We start from the raw sequence: 15,821 nt of genomic DNA, 5'->3' as shown, positions 1-15,821 counted from the left end.
GTGCTACTGGCCTGTAAGCATGAGGTGCCTGTTGGACTTGTCACCCTCCAAGAGGTTCCTTCTTTCCCAAACCCATAAGGAGATACAGTGGAAACTGGTTCAGGCCCAAGGAAGGAGTAGGTCTGGACCACAGCACATCATTTCATCTGCAGAGCCAGTTGGCTAAAAAAGAGCACCTTTTACAAAACAAGGAGAGAGACCTCCAAGCCTAAGATCTCTGGTAAGCTTTTTCAGTAAGTGGTTGCTAAGCCAGAGACATTTACTAGTTGTTTGGGTTATCCCTAATCACTGGGTTCAGAGAACTCTGGATATGAAATGTGTTGGTGTTCTACCGATGCTAAATAAATAAATAGAGGTGTTTGGAATTTCATTTTTTCATTTCCTGCTTCAAAGATAACACCATCATCACATTCTTGCTCAGCCATGTGTACCCAGCTCTAAGACAGTTGCATTGATAATTCCCGCTATCTGGATGTCCATTGCTTTTGAACTCTGGGCCTTACAAACTATGGCAGTTGCAAAAGGGACCACTTTGGGTGGGGATCTGGGAGAGGCCTTGAAATTCCCTTGCTCAGGTGCCGGAAAATATGGTGCTAATGTTAAGTTGGCTTGGAAAGACAGTTGCCTGGCTTCAATGCTTCCTCAGAATTCTTTCTACTGGTAAGTACGTTAGGATTTGACTTTGGAACGACTTGTCACTGGAAAATCCTGACAGCTCTCTTTACAACATGGTCCTGGTGTTTGGAAAGTAGAATAAGCATTGTGTTAGACCTCTCTTTTCACACACACCCCTGGGGAAAAAATACTTGCCGAAGAAAGCCAAATTTTCATTGGTAGGGATACCATTTAATGCCAGTGGTATGTGGGCACCCTATAGAACACGGAAGTGGCATGGCAAAGGTAAGAAGATAAAGGGAGAACATAGGATTTACGTAAGAAGTTCTGTTGGTAGAAGTTCTCGTAATGGAAAGAAGCAGGAAAATGGTGTGAAGAGTGCAGCAGGAATGGCTAATTGTGGCGTCTCCTTTTCTTCCTTTAGACTTGTCAAGTATGCCAGATGCTGTTGCCCAACAAGTGCAGTTACTGTGCTCATCAAAGAATCCATGCTCACAAATCCCCTTATTGCTGCCCAGAGTGTGGTGCCATTTGCCGGTCGGCCTATTTCCAAACCCACGTCAAGGAGAACTGCCTTCATTACTCGCGCAAAGTTGGCTACAGGTTTGTGTTCAATGGAGGGGTGGTGGTGCACTGGGAAGATGTGTCGTGACATTTAATGCACACCGAGCGGGGATGAACGGGGCGAGGGGGAATTGAGCTTAAAATCTTATCAAATCCTTTTCACGCCACACAGCTTGGCTGCCAACTTGTTTGGTGATCAGACAGGCTGACAATTTCAGGATATCAAATGCTGATAAGGCGTGTTTCTCCTGCCGTGCCTTCAGGAGGCACATCTTTATAGACACTTTGGTAACGAGCGTTCTTCTGTGCTTGCAGGCTAAGAGAGGGGAAAATGCTGCAAATGCCAGGGCTTTTTCGATGGTCTTTCACAGCCCTCTTAAAGGTTATGAAGTAGTGATGGCCTGATTCTGACACGTAGTTTGCTTCCTCTGTATGCTTTATAGTTCTGTCGCTTTCTGGCTTCTCAGTTTTGTTGCTTGCAAAGGAGGGTACTGTGGTGGTGTTTTTTTATTATATTGCATTTTTATTTTTCTTCACTACCATTTGGATAAACGGTGGATTAGGCATTTTAAAAATAAATAGTATCCATAGGGGGGTAACTGAATTGATCTAAAATTTGGTGTTTCTGTGTCTTAACTGAAGAAGTACAGATGCAATACTGACTTTATGTTAAAGGCAGGGAACTTATGGCCCTTTTGATGTGGCCATCTTGGCTGTGAAGACCTGCTCCCTGCCTTGCAGGCCTTTTCCCACCTGGCCTGGAAAGGTGGTACGCTGACTGACTCCAGCTACAAAAGCTGAGGCTGCTGAACAGACCCTTGGGTATTGTTTAGGGTGGGGGTTGTTAGCAGGGTTTGTTTCTGTTGTTGGTATTTATTTTTTGTATCTTTATTTTTAGATCTTCTTATGGTTTTATGTGGAACTTGTTCAATTTGGTTGTGTACCTCTGATTTTTTAAATGTATTGTTTCTAACAATATTTGTTATATTTGTAATTATGCATTTTTTCATGTTGTAAGCCTCCTTGAGCATAGTTTTAACCATTGAAAGTAGAATATAAATTGCTGGACTATAGCTGCCATCATCACTGGCTGTTGACCACGTTGACTGGGGCTGATGCGAGTCCAGCAGCACCTGGAGAGACCCCACCCTGGAGACTTCCCCACCCTTGATGTAAAACAGGACGTTTGGCAGCAAGAGCAAGATGAGCACCAAATACTTTTTTATTGCTTAGGTGGAACAATGCAGCATGAATTAAAGGGTGCTTAGCAGACTCCTAAGTGACTTGATTTGCTTGGAATAAAAGCACTAAAGCCCAGGCTAATACAGGCAATAAATAGAAAGGAAGTTTGGTCCTGCTCTTACTTGCCTTTGTGGCTAACAGCAGTTGCATTTTGATTTGAACACCCCTCAAATTGGAGTGACTTTGTCCACTATCAGCTGTATCGCTGGAGGTTTTAAAACATTATCAGTGTGCATTTCATTGGGACTTTTGAGTGTCTTATCAGAAAACAGGCTTTTCCCCCCGTTGTTTTTTTATTCATTTTTGTCTTTACCACCATTATCGATCACCCTGGAACACTTTAATGCTGTGGATTTTACAAATGCTGTGGATTTTACTACTCCCTCCAGGTCATTGAGGCAGACCTCAGTGGGTCCTTGTTTCCTGAACTTTCACGGAAATCTCAGTGTGTGTTTATGATTTTTTGTTCTTGTTTGCAGAGCTCAAGTTTAGCTCTCTCTCTCTCTTTTCCCAGGTGCACTCACTGTGGGGTTGTCTTCATGTCGCAAGCTATGCTGAAAGTGCACATTCACGAGAAGCACTGTGAAGTCTTCCACAAGTGTTCGTTCTGTCCTATGGCCTTCAAGTCTGCAGACAGCACCACTGCTCACATTACCAGTCAGCACCCCGCAGAACCTCATAAGACATCTCAGTAAGTGTCTGCCCGGTTAAATAAATGTATTGCTCAATTTCTCTTCTTTACCCAGTTTGCCTTCTATGCCCATCCCCACCGGGCTTACAAGAACGTTGTCCCAACTATATGGAGAGAGAGAATAAACTGTGTTGTGGAGACAGTTTTTAGTAGGATCTGCATACCTTCTCTTTTAAAGAAAAGAAGGGTTAGGCAGAAATCTTCTTTTCTAGTTATCTTAATATTTAGTTATGTAGCCCATCTGTTCCTAAGACTTTTCACACTTGGAAAGAAGCAAGGGCGGATTTATCATCTGTTAGCGTACAGACAGCCCCTGTGCTCTGCATGATGTTACGTGTTTCTCCAGAGGGCATTTTAGAACCAATGGGTAGTTATTGAACAGAAACCCATTTTGGCAAACCATGAGGATAAACAATGGTAGGAGCTGTTTGATAGTGGGAACAGGCTGTCTGCAGAGCTGTCGGGGTCTCCTTCACTGGTTATATTTAAGTTGGGCAGCCATCTGTTGGGAATGCTGTACTTGCACCCAGGATTTCAGGTCCTGCATTGAGCAGGAGATTGGAAATAGATGCCCTCCAAGGTCCTTTTGATTCAAAGTCTCTGTGAAATTGCCTTGTAACTCTTGTCTGCTAGAGAAGCAGTAATGGGAGCTTCAGGCAGAGCCTGCCGGGGGAAACTACAAATTAAAGTAGATAGCAGCACTTAGAGCAGGAGTGGAGAACCTTTTTGGCTCTGTGGGCCAAATCCATATCAGGATTAGCTTCACGGACCAAATTTGATAGGTGAGCGAGGCACTCCACATGATTGACAGGTGGGCAACACACCCACCCATCAAAAGTCAGTGCTGGAGCAATGTTAAAATGAGCCCCCTCCCTTCTTTCTGAAGCACACACACACACTTAAATGTAGATCCAACTGACACATGAAGGAGAAATTGCAGCTCCCAGGAGATGGGGAAAACCACTTGTGGAAGGCTGATCCTTGCAAAAGCAGTTCTTTCCCCACTCCCCCTGGGAACTGTGTGCAGCAAAACGGAGCAGAATTTAACCTCTGCTCAGCACACGCTTCCCAGGAAGGGGATGGGGAAACCCCCTTTGCAAGGATCAATCTTCCCTAGCGGTTTCTCTCTCCCCCCCCCCCTTTCATGTAGTGATGCAGAATTAAGACAGGTCTGCTTTTGCTGCCGGCACCTCTTTCCATGGAGCAGGCGCACACAGTGCAAGCAAGCCAACTCAGTGTTTTCCTTCTGCATCCTTTGACTTTATGCACCTGTTGCAAAGAGGGAACAGATGTGCTCAGCCAAATGGAGCAGGATTTAACCGTCACCCGTAAGCTGTTCCTGCTGGGAACAGCCACTTGCAGCAAAACAGAATTGAGGCCCACCCGCCAGGTGACACCACAACAATGTTTGCTGTTAAATACATGTTTCCAAGGCATTTTGTTGGAGTTGGGTTTCTAATGTTGTACACTGCCCTGAGATCTTCTGATAAAGGGGGTGGTATATATGTTGAATAAATAATAATAATAATACTTCAATAATTAATTTAATGATGATGATAATAAATTTATCTATGTTGGATTTTTTTTGTTTAGAGTAAACTTTCATTGCAAATTCATTTTCCAATTGTTCCAGGGTGATCTACAAATGCTCTTGTGAGACAGTCTTTAACAAGAAGAGGCTTCTGCAGGAGCACTTCCAGCAGAATGCCAACAGGCTGATGGTGGGAGTGTTCAAGTGTCCGCATTGCCAGCTGGTGTATATGCAGAAACTTCAGCTAATGCAGCATGTTAAGGTTGGTGACGGAAGAGGATACCATGCCTGCACAGAACGCTTTTCTACCTTCTGAATTGAGATTGTTTTGCATGAAACACATCGGCTGCCCTTCTTTCTTTTTTTACCCACCACTGGTGGATATCTTCACAAGCAGCCTCAAAACCAATTCAAAGATTGCGTGTAAAACAGTCCTCCCAGAAGTGTGTTGCGTTAAGAGTCCAAGTACCTACAGCATCTAGATTTCTAACTGAGACTGGTGCTATACTGACTGCACTGCCTCCCAGTTCATTTCTGGGCGCAGTGCGAAGTGACCAGCGTAATTGAAGGGCCACTGTTCTCCATGTGCACCAGCCCTTACATGAAACTCTTCCCTTGTCAGGAGTAGTATGTGCCTGAAGACCAGTTGTGGAATGCTCTCTTTTCAGTGCCAAAACAATCTAAAGCTTTTAAAATGCAGTTTAAGCCTGTTAACTGTTTAATGCTGCTTTTAGAATTTTGTGGGTTTTTAGCTTCTTGTGTATATGTGCGTTTCTGTATGTGCACATGCATGCTTCCCACCTCCACATTTTGTTGTTCTTTGTGTAAATTGCCCTGAAAATATGATTGAAGGGCAAAAATAAAAATTCTTCTAATAAATAAGTGTGTCAGGCATGTGAATTCTCTTCATGCCTCCAGAATTCCCTGGAAAACTTAAGGGCTGCAAAATCTGTGACTCTCAAGTCTTGTTGGATTCCAACTCCCATCAGTTCCAGCCAACAAGGCCAGTGGTAAGGATGATGGAAGTTGGAATCCATCGTCTAGAGCAGTGTTTCCCAACCTTGGGCCTCCAGCTGTTTTTGGACTACAACTCCCATCATCCTTAGCTAGCAAGACCAGTGGTCAGGGATGATGGGAATTGTAGTTCAAAAACAGCTGGAGGCCCAAGGTTGGGAAACACTGGTCTAGAGGGCTGCAGGTTCCTTCCTCTTGGGTTACAAGCGAGGCTTCTTTCCTTCCTGTCGTTCAGGCTGTTCACAAGCAAGAAAATATTTTACAGAAGCACTTTTCAAAACATGTATTGGAGAGGCTGAATGATTTAGCTGCAGCATCTAGTTAAATTTTGCCTGTGTCTTTCTGTCTGAAAAGCAGCAGTGACCACCTGCCACTTTTGTACTCAAGGAAGAGCTTTCATAGCATTATGATTTCAGAATCTGTCATCAGCATTTGCCAAAGGGAGAGATGACAAAATTCAGAATCTCCCTCATTATCTGTGCATATATTGCCTTTCATGATGCTACCAAGAGAGAAATATCACATCCTTATTATCTAGAAAGGCATCTTGGTTGAGCCAGCAAAAACTTGTCCATCTCTTGACAGGCATCAAAGACATTGTTACAAATAGCACTGTTCAATTTGCCGTAGCAGCAGCTAACGTATACAAGGATTTATCAGACACTTGACTGAGCTGTATAATCCTTGTATACGTTAGCTGCTGCTATGGCAAATTGAACAGTGCTATTTGTAACAATAGGGACGCAGGTGGCGCTGTGGGTTAAAGCCTCAGCGCCTAGGACTTGCCGATCGAAAGGTCGGCGGTTCGAATCCCTGCGGCGGGGTGCGCTCCCGCTGCTCGGTCCCAGCGCCTGCCAACCTAGCAGTTCGAAAGCACCTCCGGGTGCAAGTAGATAAATAGGGACCGCTTACCAGCGGGAAGGTAAACGGCGTTTCCGTGTGCGGCTCTGGCTCGCCAGAGCAGCGATGTCACGCTGGCCACGTGACCCGGAAGTGTCTCCGGACAGCGCTGGCCCCTGGCCTCTTGAGTGAGATGGGCGCACAACCCCAGAGTCTGTCAAGACTGGCCCATACGGGCAGGGGTACCTTTACCTTTACCTTTATTTGTAACAATGTCTTCGATTACAAAGTTGACCCTTGTCTAGAGAAGCTCAAGGCACAATGCATTTGTTTTCTTTAAAATGCCACAGGACTCTTAGGTTGAAATTCAATCATCCTCTGAACCTACTCTTGGATTCCGAATGAGGAGCACCAAGACTCAATTCAAACATGCATGTATACATGCACCCTGTAACTTTGCATTGGTTCAGAGTTTAATTGAGTACAAACCGGGGTGCAGTTTCTTCAAATCACATCCTTGGGCCAAGCCTGATGTGGGTATTGAGGATTGTGAACAAACACTGTGCTCTCACACTCCCTTTTCCTTTGATCAAGCATTCCAAACTAGGATTTGCAATCCCAGTTTGGAGGGCTTGCTCAAACTTTAGTTTGCCAGTTCAGATGTATCTGCAAACTGTTACTTGGTTTGATCAAACCATAACGTGCTACACAGAGGCAGAGGAGGGAGCACTCTACAGCAGCAGCACTTTTTCACAATCCTCCAAACTGTGAATTCAGTCTTAAGTCTGCTGCAAACACACTATGCTGTTCTGTTATAATTTAAAGTTAAGTGCATAGTTTCTCACTGTGCTGATGGAATGAATCACACTGCGTTAGCGCTAACATAGCCTATTGGCTATGGACATAATCTCTATCTTAGGCCTGGGCTGTCTAAAACAGAAGGAGGTGGGAAATGATATGCTTTTGTTGAGCAGAGCAGTTTCCTGCTATTTTAGGAAAATAGGCAACTTCTCTTTGCCCTGCTGTAATGCTGAGGCTTGATTTTTTTGTTTTGTTTTGTTCATTAGAGCGTCCATGGGGTCCCTGAGAATCCTGAAGATCTTGCGAGCTTCCGACAGAAGACAGAGACAGCAACTAACAGCAGTGTTCTTCCAGCATCAAAGGAGCTGTCAGTAATCAATGGTACTTCCCAGACCTCTTTGTCCACAAAAGGGACGAGCCCAGAATCAAAACCCAAGCCAAAACCCTGCAGTTGGACATGTCGGGAGTGTTCGCAGTGCATCCCTGACCGAGAAACCTATGTGTCCCATATGAGGAAAAGCCATGGAAAGGTAAGGGTCTGGGGGCTATATTTTGCTCCTCTTTCCCACAGGATTCATCTAAAACTCTTCAGCAGCCTACCTGTCATTGTTTGAGCTCCAGGGGAACAGGTTTTTGTTTTCCTGCACATTTAGGTAGCACCGATGATATGGCTGTACTGTTGCATCTGTTTTTAATAATGGTTGTGTGGAGTTTGTTTTGTTTGAAAATTATTTCAGGACCTTCGTAATAAGAAGCAATGTGCAAATCTAATCTAAACCTCATAGTATACCTTTTTATGTTTGTTATAGCTTACAGCTAAACAAATAAAATTGCTACTGCTTATTACATAAACCTTGTAGCAGGGTGAGAGCCTGAGTAGATGCCTCTTTCTTTTTGGTCTCTGCAGTCCTATGGCAGCATCAGAGATAAACTTCAGAGTTTCTTTCTTTCTTTCTCTCTCTCTCTCTCTCTCTCTCTCTCTCTCTCTCTCTCTCTCTCCATGTGTTCCCCTTTTAAGACCATATGTTTCTGAAACTGTATTGACTGCAAATGCATAAGCATTATTTGGATTCCTCTCCACAAAAATCTTATAAATTAGATCATGAACATTCGCATTCTGCAGATGGGGAACTGGCTCAAGGCAAGCTTATCAGGTTTATGGCCAAGGGCTACTTTTTATGCTACAAGAGAGACATGTTTGTGGCAGGTCAATTGCATGTCTCTATGGTGAGCACAGTGACTCTCGAAGAAAAACATGTCTGTAGCCCCTTGAGAAATGCACACCTAAGGGCCACAATTGGCCAGGACTCTTAAATGTGTTTACCCTGTTTGACAAAAGTACACTTTGTCAGATCAAGGATACAGGCAGATGCATTACAGATGCTAGTACACAAATCTAGATTGTGTGGGTTCTTTTGCACAGATAAAGACAAAAAAAAAAGAGGCAGCTCATTCTTGCTGTCAGGACTAACGCTCCCATTCCTCTCATAGAATGTGAAAAGATATCCCTGTCGGCAGTGTGAGCGGTCATTCAATGCCTCCAATAGTCTGCACAGACATGTACGCAATAACCATGACACAGCAAAGAAAGTTTACACCTGCTGGTGAGTACACAACTTTTCCTGAAAATTTCTATGAGTCTTCCAGGCTAAAAAAAGTGCTTTGTAATGGGCCATATCTAAGGCTTTTTAGGGCATAGCTTAGAACAAAGGATCTTGCACTAGCTTAGGCACATTTTCAGGTTTCGCAGCTAGATTCCATGATAAGACTGAAGCATGTTAGGCATTGATGATGCAAGCACTGGGCTATATCTAAGCAAATGTAGAATGCTTAGTTCCTTTTATATTAACTTTGCTGGAGCCAGTGTGCTGTAGTGGTTAGAGTCTGGGTTTTGCTGCCTTGCCCAGGTAAGACTGCAGTGGCTATTCACAGGCACAGTCCCACTACTGATCGGCATGGGAGTTTTTACCTGCTCCGTCTCCAACCTGGGCTGGTTCACCCCTCCTTGGGCAACCTGGCGCACCTCAGCTCCCCAGGGCTTGCCATATTGATGCCAAACTTAGTGCAGACACCTGATTGGCATAGCCCACAGCAGGGGAACGGGTGGCGCTGTGGTCTAAACCACTGAGCCTCTTGGGCTTGCTGATTGGGAGGTTGGCAGTTCGAATCCATGCAACGGTGATGAGCTCCTGTTGCTTTCTCCCAGTTTCTGCCAACCTAGCAGTTCGAAAGCACACCAGGGCAAGTAGATAAATAGGTACCGCTGCAGCAGGAAGGTAAACAGCGTTTCCATGCACTCTGGCTTGTCACGGTGTTCTGTTGCACCAGAAGCGGTTCAGTCATGCTGGCCACGTGACCCGGAAATCTTTCTGTGGACAAACGCTGGCTCCCTCAGCCTGAAAGTGAGATAAGCGCCACAACCCCATAGTCACCTCTGAGTGGACTTAACTATCCAAGGGTCCTTTACCTTTACCTTTTTACCCAGTGGCTAGACTGCCTGGTTTGGTGGTGGGAGATCCAAGTTCAAAGTCATGAAGCTGACCTTGAACAAATCACTGACTTCCAGGGTGGTTGTGAGGATGGAAATGAGTGACTAGTCTTGGTAATTTGAAGGGAAAGGTGAGGACACAAATGAGACAAACCACTAAATAAATTTCCTGCAAGTCTACAGGTGACTGCTAACTGCTAAAGCGTAGCCGCCAATGTAACTCTGTAAAATGATGTGTGCTCTGAAAGTATTGCAATATTATTATTTTGATGAATAAATGTATTTAAACGCCAACATTTTGCTAGTTGAACAACTGTGCATAAAATATGGACATCCAGTCCTTTCATGATCACCTTTAGTAACAGACTTGCATGTTAAGGTTTGTATTGATGCTTTTATAATGCTGTATTACACAAATGTGACACATCTTCTCATGACATCCATGACCAAGGAGACTCTGATTCTGAGCAGGAATGTGACTTTCACTGATACACAGTACTTTTTGTTGTACAAGTACATCTGGCAATTTAGTCTTGAAAGTTCTAATGTGGACACAAATGTTGACATTTCCCTTACGGACGAAAGAGATTCTGCTCTCGCTTGATTCTTTATTAAATTATTGATTCTCTAAAAGGGAAGCCGTTGTTATCCTTTGCCATTGTACAGCGAAGAGCTGTAAAAGGGGCCAAGTTTGCCATGGTGCTGCTGGAATAGAAATAGATGGGTCTTGGAAGTGGATGTATACATAGATTACTTTTGGTCTTTTGTAGTAACTAAGAAGGGAAAATGTTTGAGAGCCTCGTGTCATCCAATGTATTATTGTTTTTCTTCTATTATTATGGTAGGTATTTTTGTGTTTTTAAAATGATGTAAACCACCCTGTGATCTTTTGATGATGGATGATATACAATTTTTAATAATAATAATAATAATAATAATAATAATAATAATAATAATAATAATAATACAACATTTGAAACCATTTGAGGGGGCAGAACTGGAATGGGTTATTTGTGCAGGTGGCTTTGATAACTGTCCTCTGAAGCAAAACAAAAATGTCCATTTTTGAGCTACTTGCCTAAGCAGAAAGATAAGGTCCATGCCCCAAGAAACTTGCAATCAATATATTGATAGTTGTGGGGAGCCAACAGACAAGTAGGAGAATAGGTAAGGGATGAGAGGCGGAATACTACTGATATAATGCTCATGCTTCATTATGGGGTTAACTTCTTGACATCTTTAAAAATGTCATAGATTTGTGGAAGAACTGTGTTTATCCTCTCTTTAACTTGTGATAATAACGCATTTTCTTTTTCATGAATCTGTTTGCTCCTTTTGTTATTTTTATATTGCATATTTTATTTTTATTCCTTTTTACCTTTTTCTGCTTATATATTTGTATAGACACTTACATTACCAAAATCCAATAAAAATATTTTTTTAAAAAAAATGAAAAAGAAATACTGCTTATATCATGATACTATTTTGCTTTGTATTTTTAAGGTACTGCACAGATGAAATCCAGACATTTCCTCAGCTGTCCATGCTAGAGAGCCACATCAGCCTCATGCACGGCATCAAAAACCCAGACCTTTCCCAGATATCCAAAACCAAAGCTCCGGCAGAAGACTTGACAAAAGTAATCCACCATGCTTTTCTTAAATAATATGTAATTCTATCTCATGTGCTTGGCCTCCTTCAAGAACTGCCTTCCTTGTGTGGCCTGTGGAATTCATTTTCAGCTTTTTCTTTCCATCCAGATTTGAATTCTGTATAGATATAGATTATATACAAAACTGAATCTCTTGGAGGAACTGCTAGAGCTCCCAATAAAAATGTGGTTTTAAAAAAATCTGTAGGGAAGTTTAGCTCTCGTCTTGTTTCCTCGTTAAATTATAATCCTGTGCACTGAAGAAACTTAAATTATAATCTGGACTAATAGAGTAATTAAACTGAAGATAACCAGGCAGAATGTGAGGAGAAATTAGAGGCTTCTAGGGAGCCGGTGGCAGGTCATGTTGAACATCTTTTGGCATCGTTAGAGATGGGACAGAGAATTTTCCACAGGGAAAACAATGAAATGCAGATGAGGCAATTAATACAATTAGTGATACCAGGAAGGAGCATCCACTTCCAGCAGCTTTTGTACTTTTTTATGCAAAGCATTGGTGGCAGTAATTGCTAAATCTTTCTTCCCGTCTCCTCCCAAAATGCTGCTCCATTGCATTTGTGTGTCTGTCAGGGATGGAAAACTGCTAGAGGTTATTGGACTACAACTCCTATTAAGCTTAGCCAGTGGTCAGGGAGGATGGAAGCTACAGTCTAGCAACCTACGGAAGGCCACATGCTTCCCATCCCTAGCATAAAAATAGATCAGATCTGGGGAGTGGTCTGTGGCCTGGTCAGGTCCACTGTGCATACAGCACCCACATCTGAAGGGATCTGCTCTCCATAGGGTGTAATAGAGATTTTTGTGTGCTCTCGTTCCTCCCCACACACACACATCATAGTGAAAGCACTGTGCAAGGCCACTGCGGGCATAGCATGTTCCTTGACCAGGCAGAAGGCTTGATCAGGGATACAGGAGTTGTGCACAGGCTTCCTCTGTCACATAATGGCTTGGTTTGCTAAGCAAGGAGGCCAGGGAAGGGGACATGGATTTCATACTCTATGGCAGCCTTCCCAAACCGAATGTTCTCCTGGTCTTGTTGGGCTCCTATCATCCTTGAACATTGACCATGGTGGGTGGGTCTGATGGGAGTTGTGGTCCAACAGCATCTGGAGGGCTCCTGGTTGGGAAAAGATTCCCTTAGGGGATTTCTCTCTGTATTTGCAGTGCACGCATGGTGGGCGGGAACCTTGTCTTACGGTGCTGATTGGCGCAATAAAGCCATGTGTTCATTTCCTAGGCAAAATATCCAAAGAGGGTATCTGCAGGTGGTTTGGACCAAACGGAAACTACGGCATCGGGATCTGAAGAACCACCAGCAAAAAAACTGAAGGCACACTGGAAGTGTGCCAAGTGTGGATTTGCAACGGCCGCTGAGAGTGAATTTCTGGAACACATACCTCGGCACAAGACGGACAGCTCCACGTACCAGTGCCAGCTCTGCGGCTTGTGCTACACGTCTCACATCTCTCTGAACAGGCACCTCTTCATTGTTCATAAAGTGAAAGATCCGGAGGAGGAACAGGAGGAGCCTGAGCCTGAGCCAGATTCTGAAAAAGAGGCTCAGCAAATGGAGACAAGCGAGAACGGACTTGCAGAGCCGAATGGCAAGATGAACACTGCGGACGAGGAAGGAGGTGGTTCAAAGAGCCAGGACTCTGAGGGCGACCCCACGTCCTGTGATGCAGAAAAGCCCAGCACACAGAACAAACACCCCAAATCTCCAAATATTTAAAGAGCGTGTTTTGCCTCGCTCTAAATGTTAATTGGAGGGGGGGGGTTTCTTAAACAGGCTGTTCATTTCATGGAATGGGCGCAGCATTCCATTCACTTTAATTAGGAAGGGAAATCAAAACGGCAAACTGCCACCGTCTCTGTAGCACTGAATATGTAACAATTATGAGAGGGGGAAGTAGAATGTGATGAGGATGTCCAGCTGAACCATGTCTGAACCTTCAGGGTCAGGAGCACTTTTCTGCTTTGTGTGTGTGTGTCTCCCTGCCCGCCCTTCCAGGAACAGCAGGACCACTCTTGTCCCACTAAAGGCCTCAGCCAACAGTTCCACCTCAGTTTTCCTGTTCTTCTTCTTTTTTATTTCATATCAAGCATTGCCTTCCACTTCAGTTCCTTACCCAAGCCTGCCAGGCATTCTGTCTGGGCTGCAAAGCCTGCGTCAACACTTTTTCTCTTGAGATGTGAATCCACAGGGGCTTTCCTTCCCCCAAATCATGCTGGCTTCACCTTTCAGGCACTCCATGAGTCTGGTCCTCCACCCATGCAGAACACAAAAACAAAATTTGGTCTTTTTTTTTCCTAGAAGAGATTCGGTGCCACTAAACATTCACCTTACGTGGGTTAAATTTTGCACAAGTGGAGTTTCAAGGTTCCCACTGTGTTTTAAACAATAATCAGCCTCAACGTTGGCCCCAATTGGAGCTCTCCTGTGTTCAGAACTGGGCCAGGTTGTGCTGGAGCTTCTTGCAAGCCAAAGTACAAGCTTGCACTAATTACCCTGCATGCACATACCTGGCCTGGCAGTATTAGTGACATATATGATAGACTGCAGGATGCTTTTCTCTCACTGGGCATATGACATTTAAATAAGAATTGGGTTGCATACGTGATAAAATTCTGCACGATTAAATGTCTACACTAGAGAGTTTGCTCCCACGTTGTCTCTCATGCCTAAGCTGCCCATTCAGGCCCTGTGTGATCCAGCCCAGAGTCTCGAGATTCTCCTTCCTTGTAAGCTTAGCATATTGTTCTGCCTGTGTTTGGTTCCTTCTCTTGCTGTATCAGCCAGAGCAGGATCGTCCTGTAAGAATTTCAGTCTGTGTAAAGGGCGCTGCAGGAGAAGCAGTATTCAAGGAAGCAGAACCTGTCTGTCTGTTGACATATCCAGCTGCCAAGTATAGCATGGCCGGCCGCCGATCGTCGTTTCAGAATGGAGCTTTCCAGATCATCCCCAGCAAAGTGAGGACAAGAAGATGCTTGCTCCAAGAGATCTCCCTTCCTCGTTTTCTTCCAAGTGCTCCTGCTCTTGAGGAACTACATTATATCTCTTCCTAGCCCCTCCCACCTTTGCTCAATTGGCCGAATTGATTCTGGAGTTTCCTTTCCACACTTGCATTTATTCGTCTCCCCGTCTGTGCCGTTTCCCCCTCACCTGTGCTTATTCCTCATGCTTTGTGTAATACTTAACTTTTTTTATACGGTTTTTATGTTTTGAGTCTGAACCCTGCTCATTGTTTACTATAAATAATTTTAAAAAAGGAAAAAACCTATTTATCTTATTGCATTTGAATTGCTCACTTTCTCGTCTGAAATGTGTTTTGATAAAACCCTTTGTATTTTTTGATACTGTGTACATTTTAGTCTAGGGAATGTTTTACAAGGTAGCCTAGCTATAGTAACAATAGCAGGGGGTGGGGAGGGGGGGTGTCCCTCCCAAGCCATCACATATCTATTTAATCTGCAGTGGCATTTGTGCCTTGCTATAATGTTTACTTCAAAGTATTTCAAATAAAACCATCTAACAATGTGTGGCTGCCAGGCTCCATTCTCTAACACTGTGGTTCTTCCATGTGTGGGGCAGCAAGCGCCCCCCCTTTAAGGAAGCAACAGCTCCTTCCCCACCCTCCTGAGTTCAGGGTTTGGGGGCCATGACTGGGGTCAAAGGCAGGCAGTTCCTTTCAGTTCTTCCCCTCCAGGCTGTAATTCATGCTGTGCATGTTGAGAAGATTCCCTCAGTGGGCATCTTTATCCGCGATAACCCTCCAGCAAGGACTTTGGATCTTAACTCTCAGCTATTACTAAGGAGACTGCTCTCTTGCCTTCTCTTGTTTTATGAAATTTGCCGCATGAGAAGATCTCACGTGGGTCTAGCAGCACAATAAGCACATGGTGTGCAATCTGCTCCTGTCACTTGCGGCTTTTAGCAGTTTTATGTTGTGTCCTGGTTTTCTCCAAACCTCCTTTGCAGTTTTCTCGCGGTTTAATCCTATGCAAGTTTTACTCAAAAGGTAAGTTCTGCTGTGCTCAGTGGGCTTTATTCCCAGGTAAGTGTATTGGATTGCAGCTTGCCAACATCCAGCAATTGGGAAGGCTCAGCTGAATTTCATTGCTTCCAGATTACATCTGTGCAATAAAAACTAGAAAGATTTGCTAGCAAAGTGGGGAGAGGGTGACTTGTCAGAGGTAGCATCTGAATGCTTCTGTCAGATTTAACGGCTGCCAATATCAGCACATCCCTGTTCCCCAATAAATATGAGGTTGCGCGATTGGAAACATGATCCCTCTCCAGCCAGTAGATAATTTGGGTTTCTTACATGCACACCTGAATATTAGATGCGCATTTAGTGTTCCA

At 44.0% G+C, this 15,821-nt stretch overlaps 1 protein-coding gene across 1 annotated transcript in view; it reads left to right on the top strand.

The window, feature by feature from the left end:
* The window catches only part of ZNF592 (zinc finger protein 592), a 44,722-nt gene extending 29,726 nt beyond the window's left edge, over positions 1–14,996 (top strand). Inside the window, exons 3-9 of the mRNA XM_083712480.1 lie at positions 1,040–1,218; positions 2,936–3,112; positions 4,746–4,905; positions 7,565–7,828; positions 8,790–8,902; positions 11,290–11,425; positions 12,696–14,996. Of these exons, the coding sequence (XP_083568606.1) occupies positions 1,040–1,218; positions 2,936–3,112; positions 4,746–4,905; positions 7,565–7,828; positions 8,790–8,902; positions 11,290–11,425; positions 12,696–13,190 (1,524 nt within the window). The 3' untranslated portion in view covers positions 13,191–14,996. The remainder of the gene's footprint in view (positions 1–1,039; positions 1,219–2,935; positions 3,113–4,745; positions 4,906–7,564; positions 7,829–8,789; positions 8,903–11,289; positions 11,426–12,695) is intronic.
* The last annotated feature ends 825 nt before the right edge of the window (positions 14,997–15,821 follow it).

Source organism: Podarcis gaigeae (genome assembly GCF_964106915.1).
Source record: "Podarcis gaigeae genome assembly, chromosome: 14".
Lineage (NCBI taxonomy): Eukaryota > Metazoa > Chordata > Lepidosauria > Squamata > Lacertidae > Podarcis > Podarcis gaigeae.
Note: the sequence above shows the minus strand (reverse complement) of the source record. Positions and strands in the feature narration are given on the sequence as shown.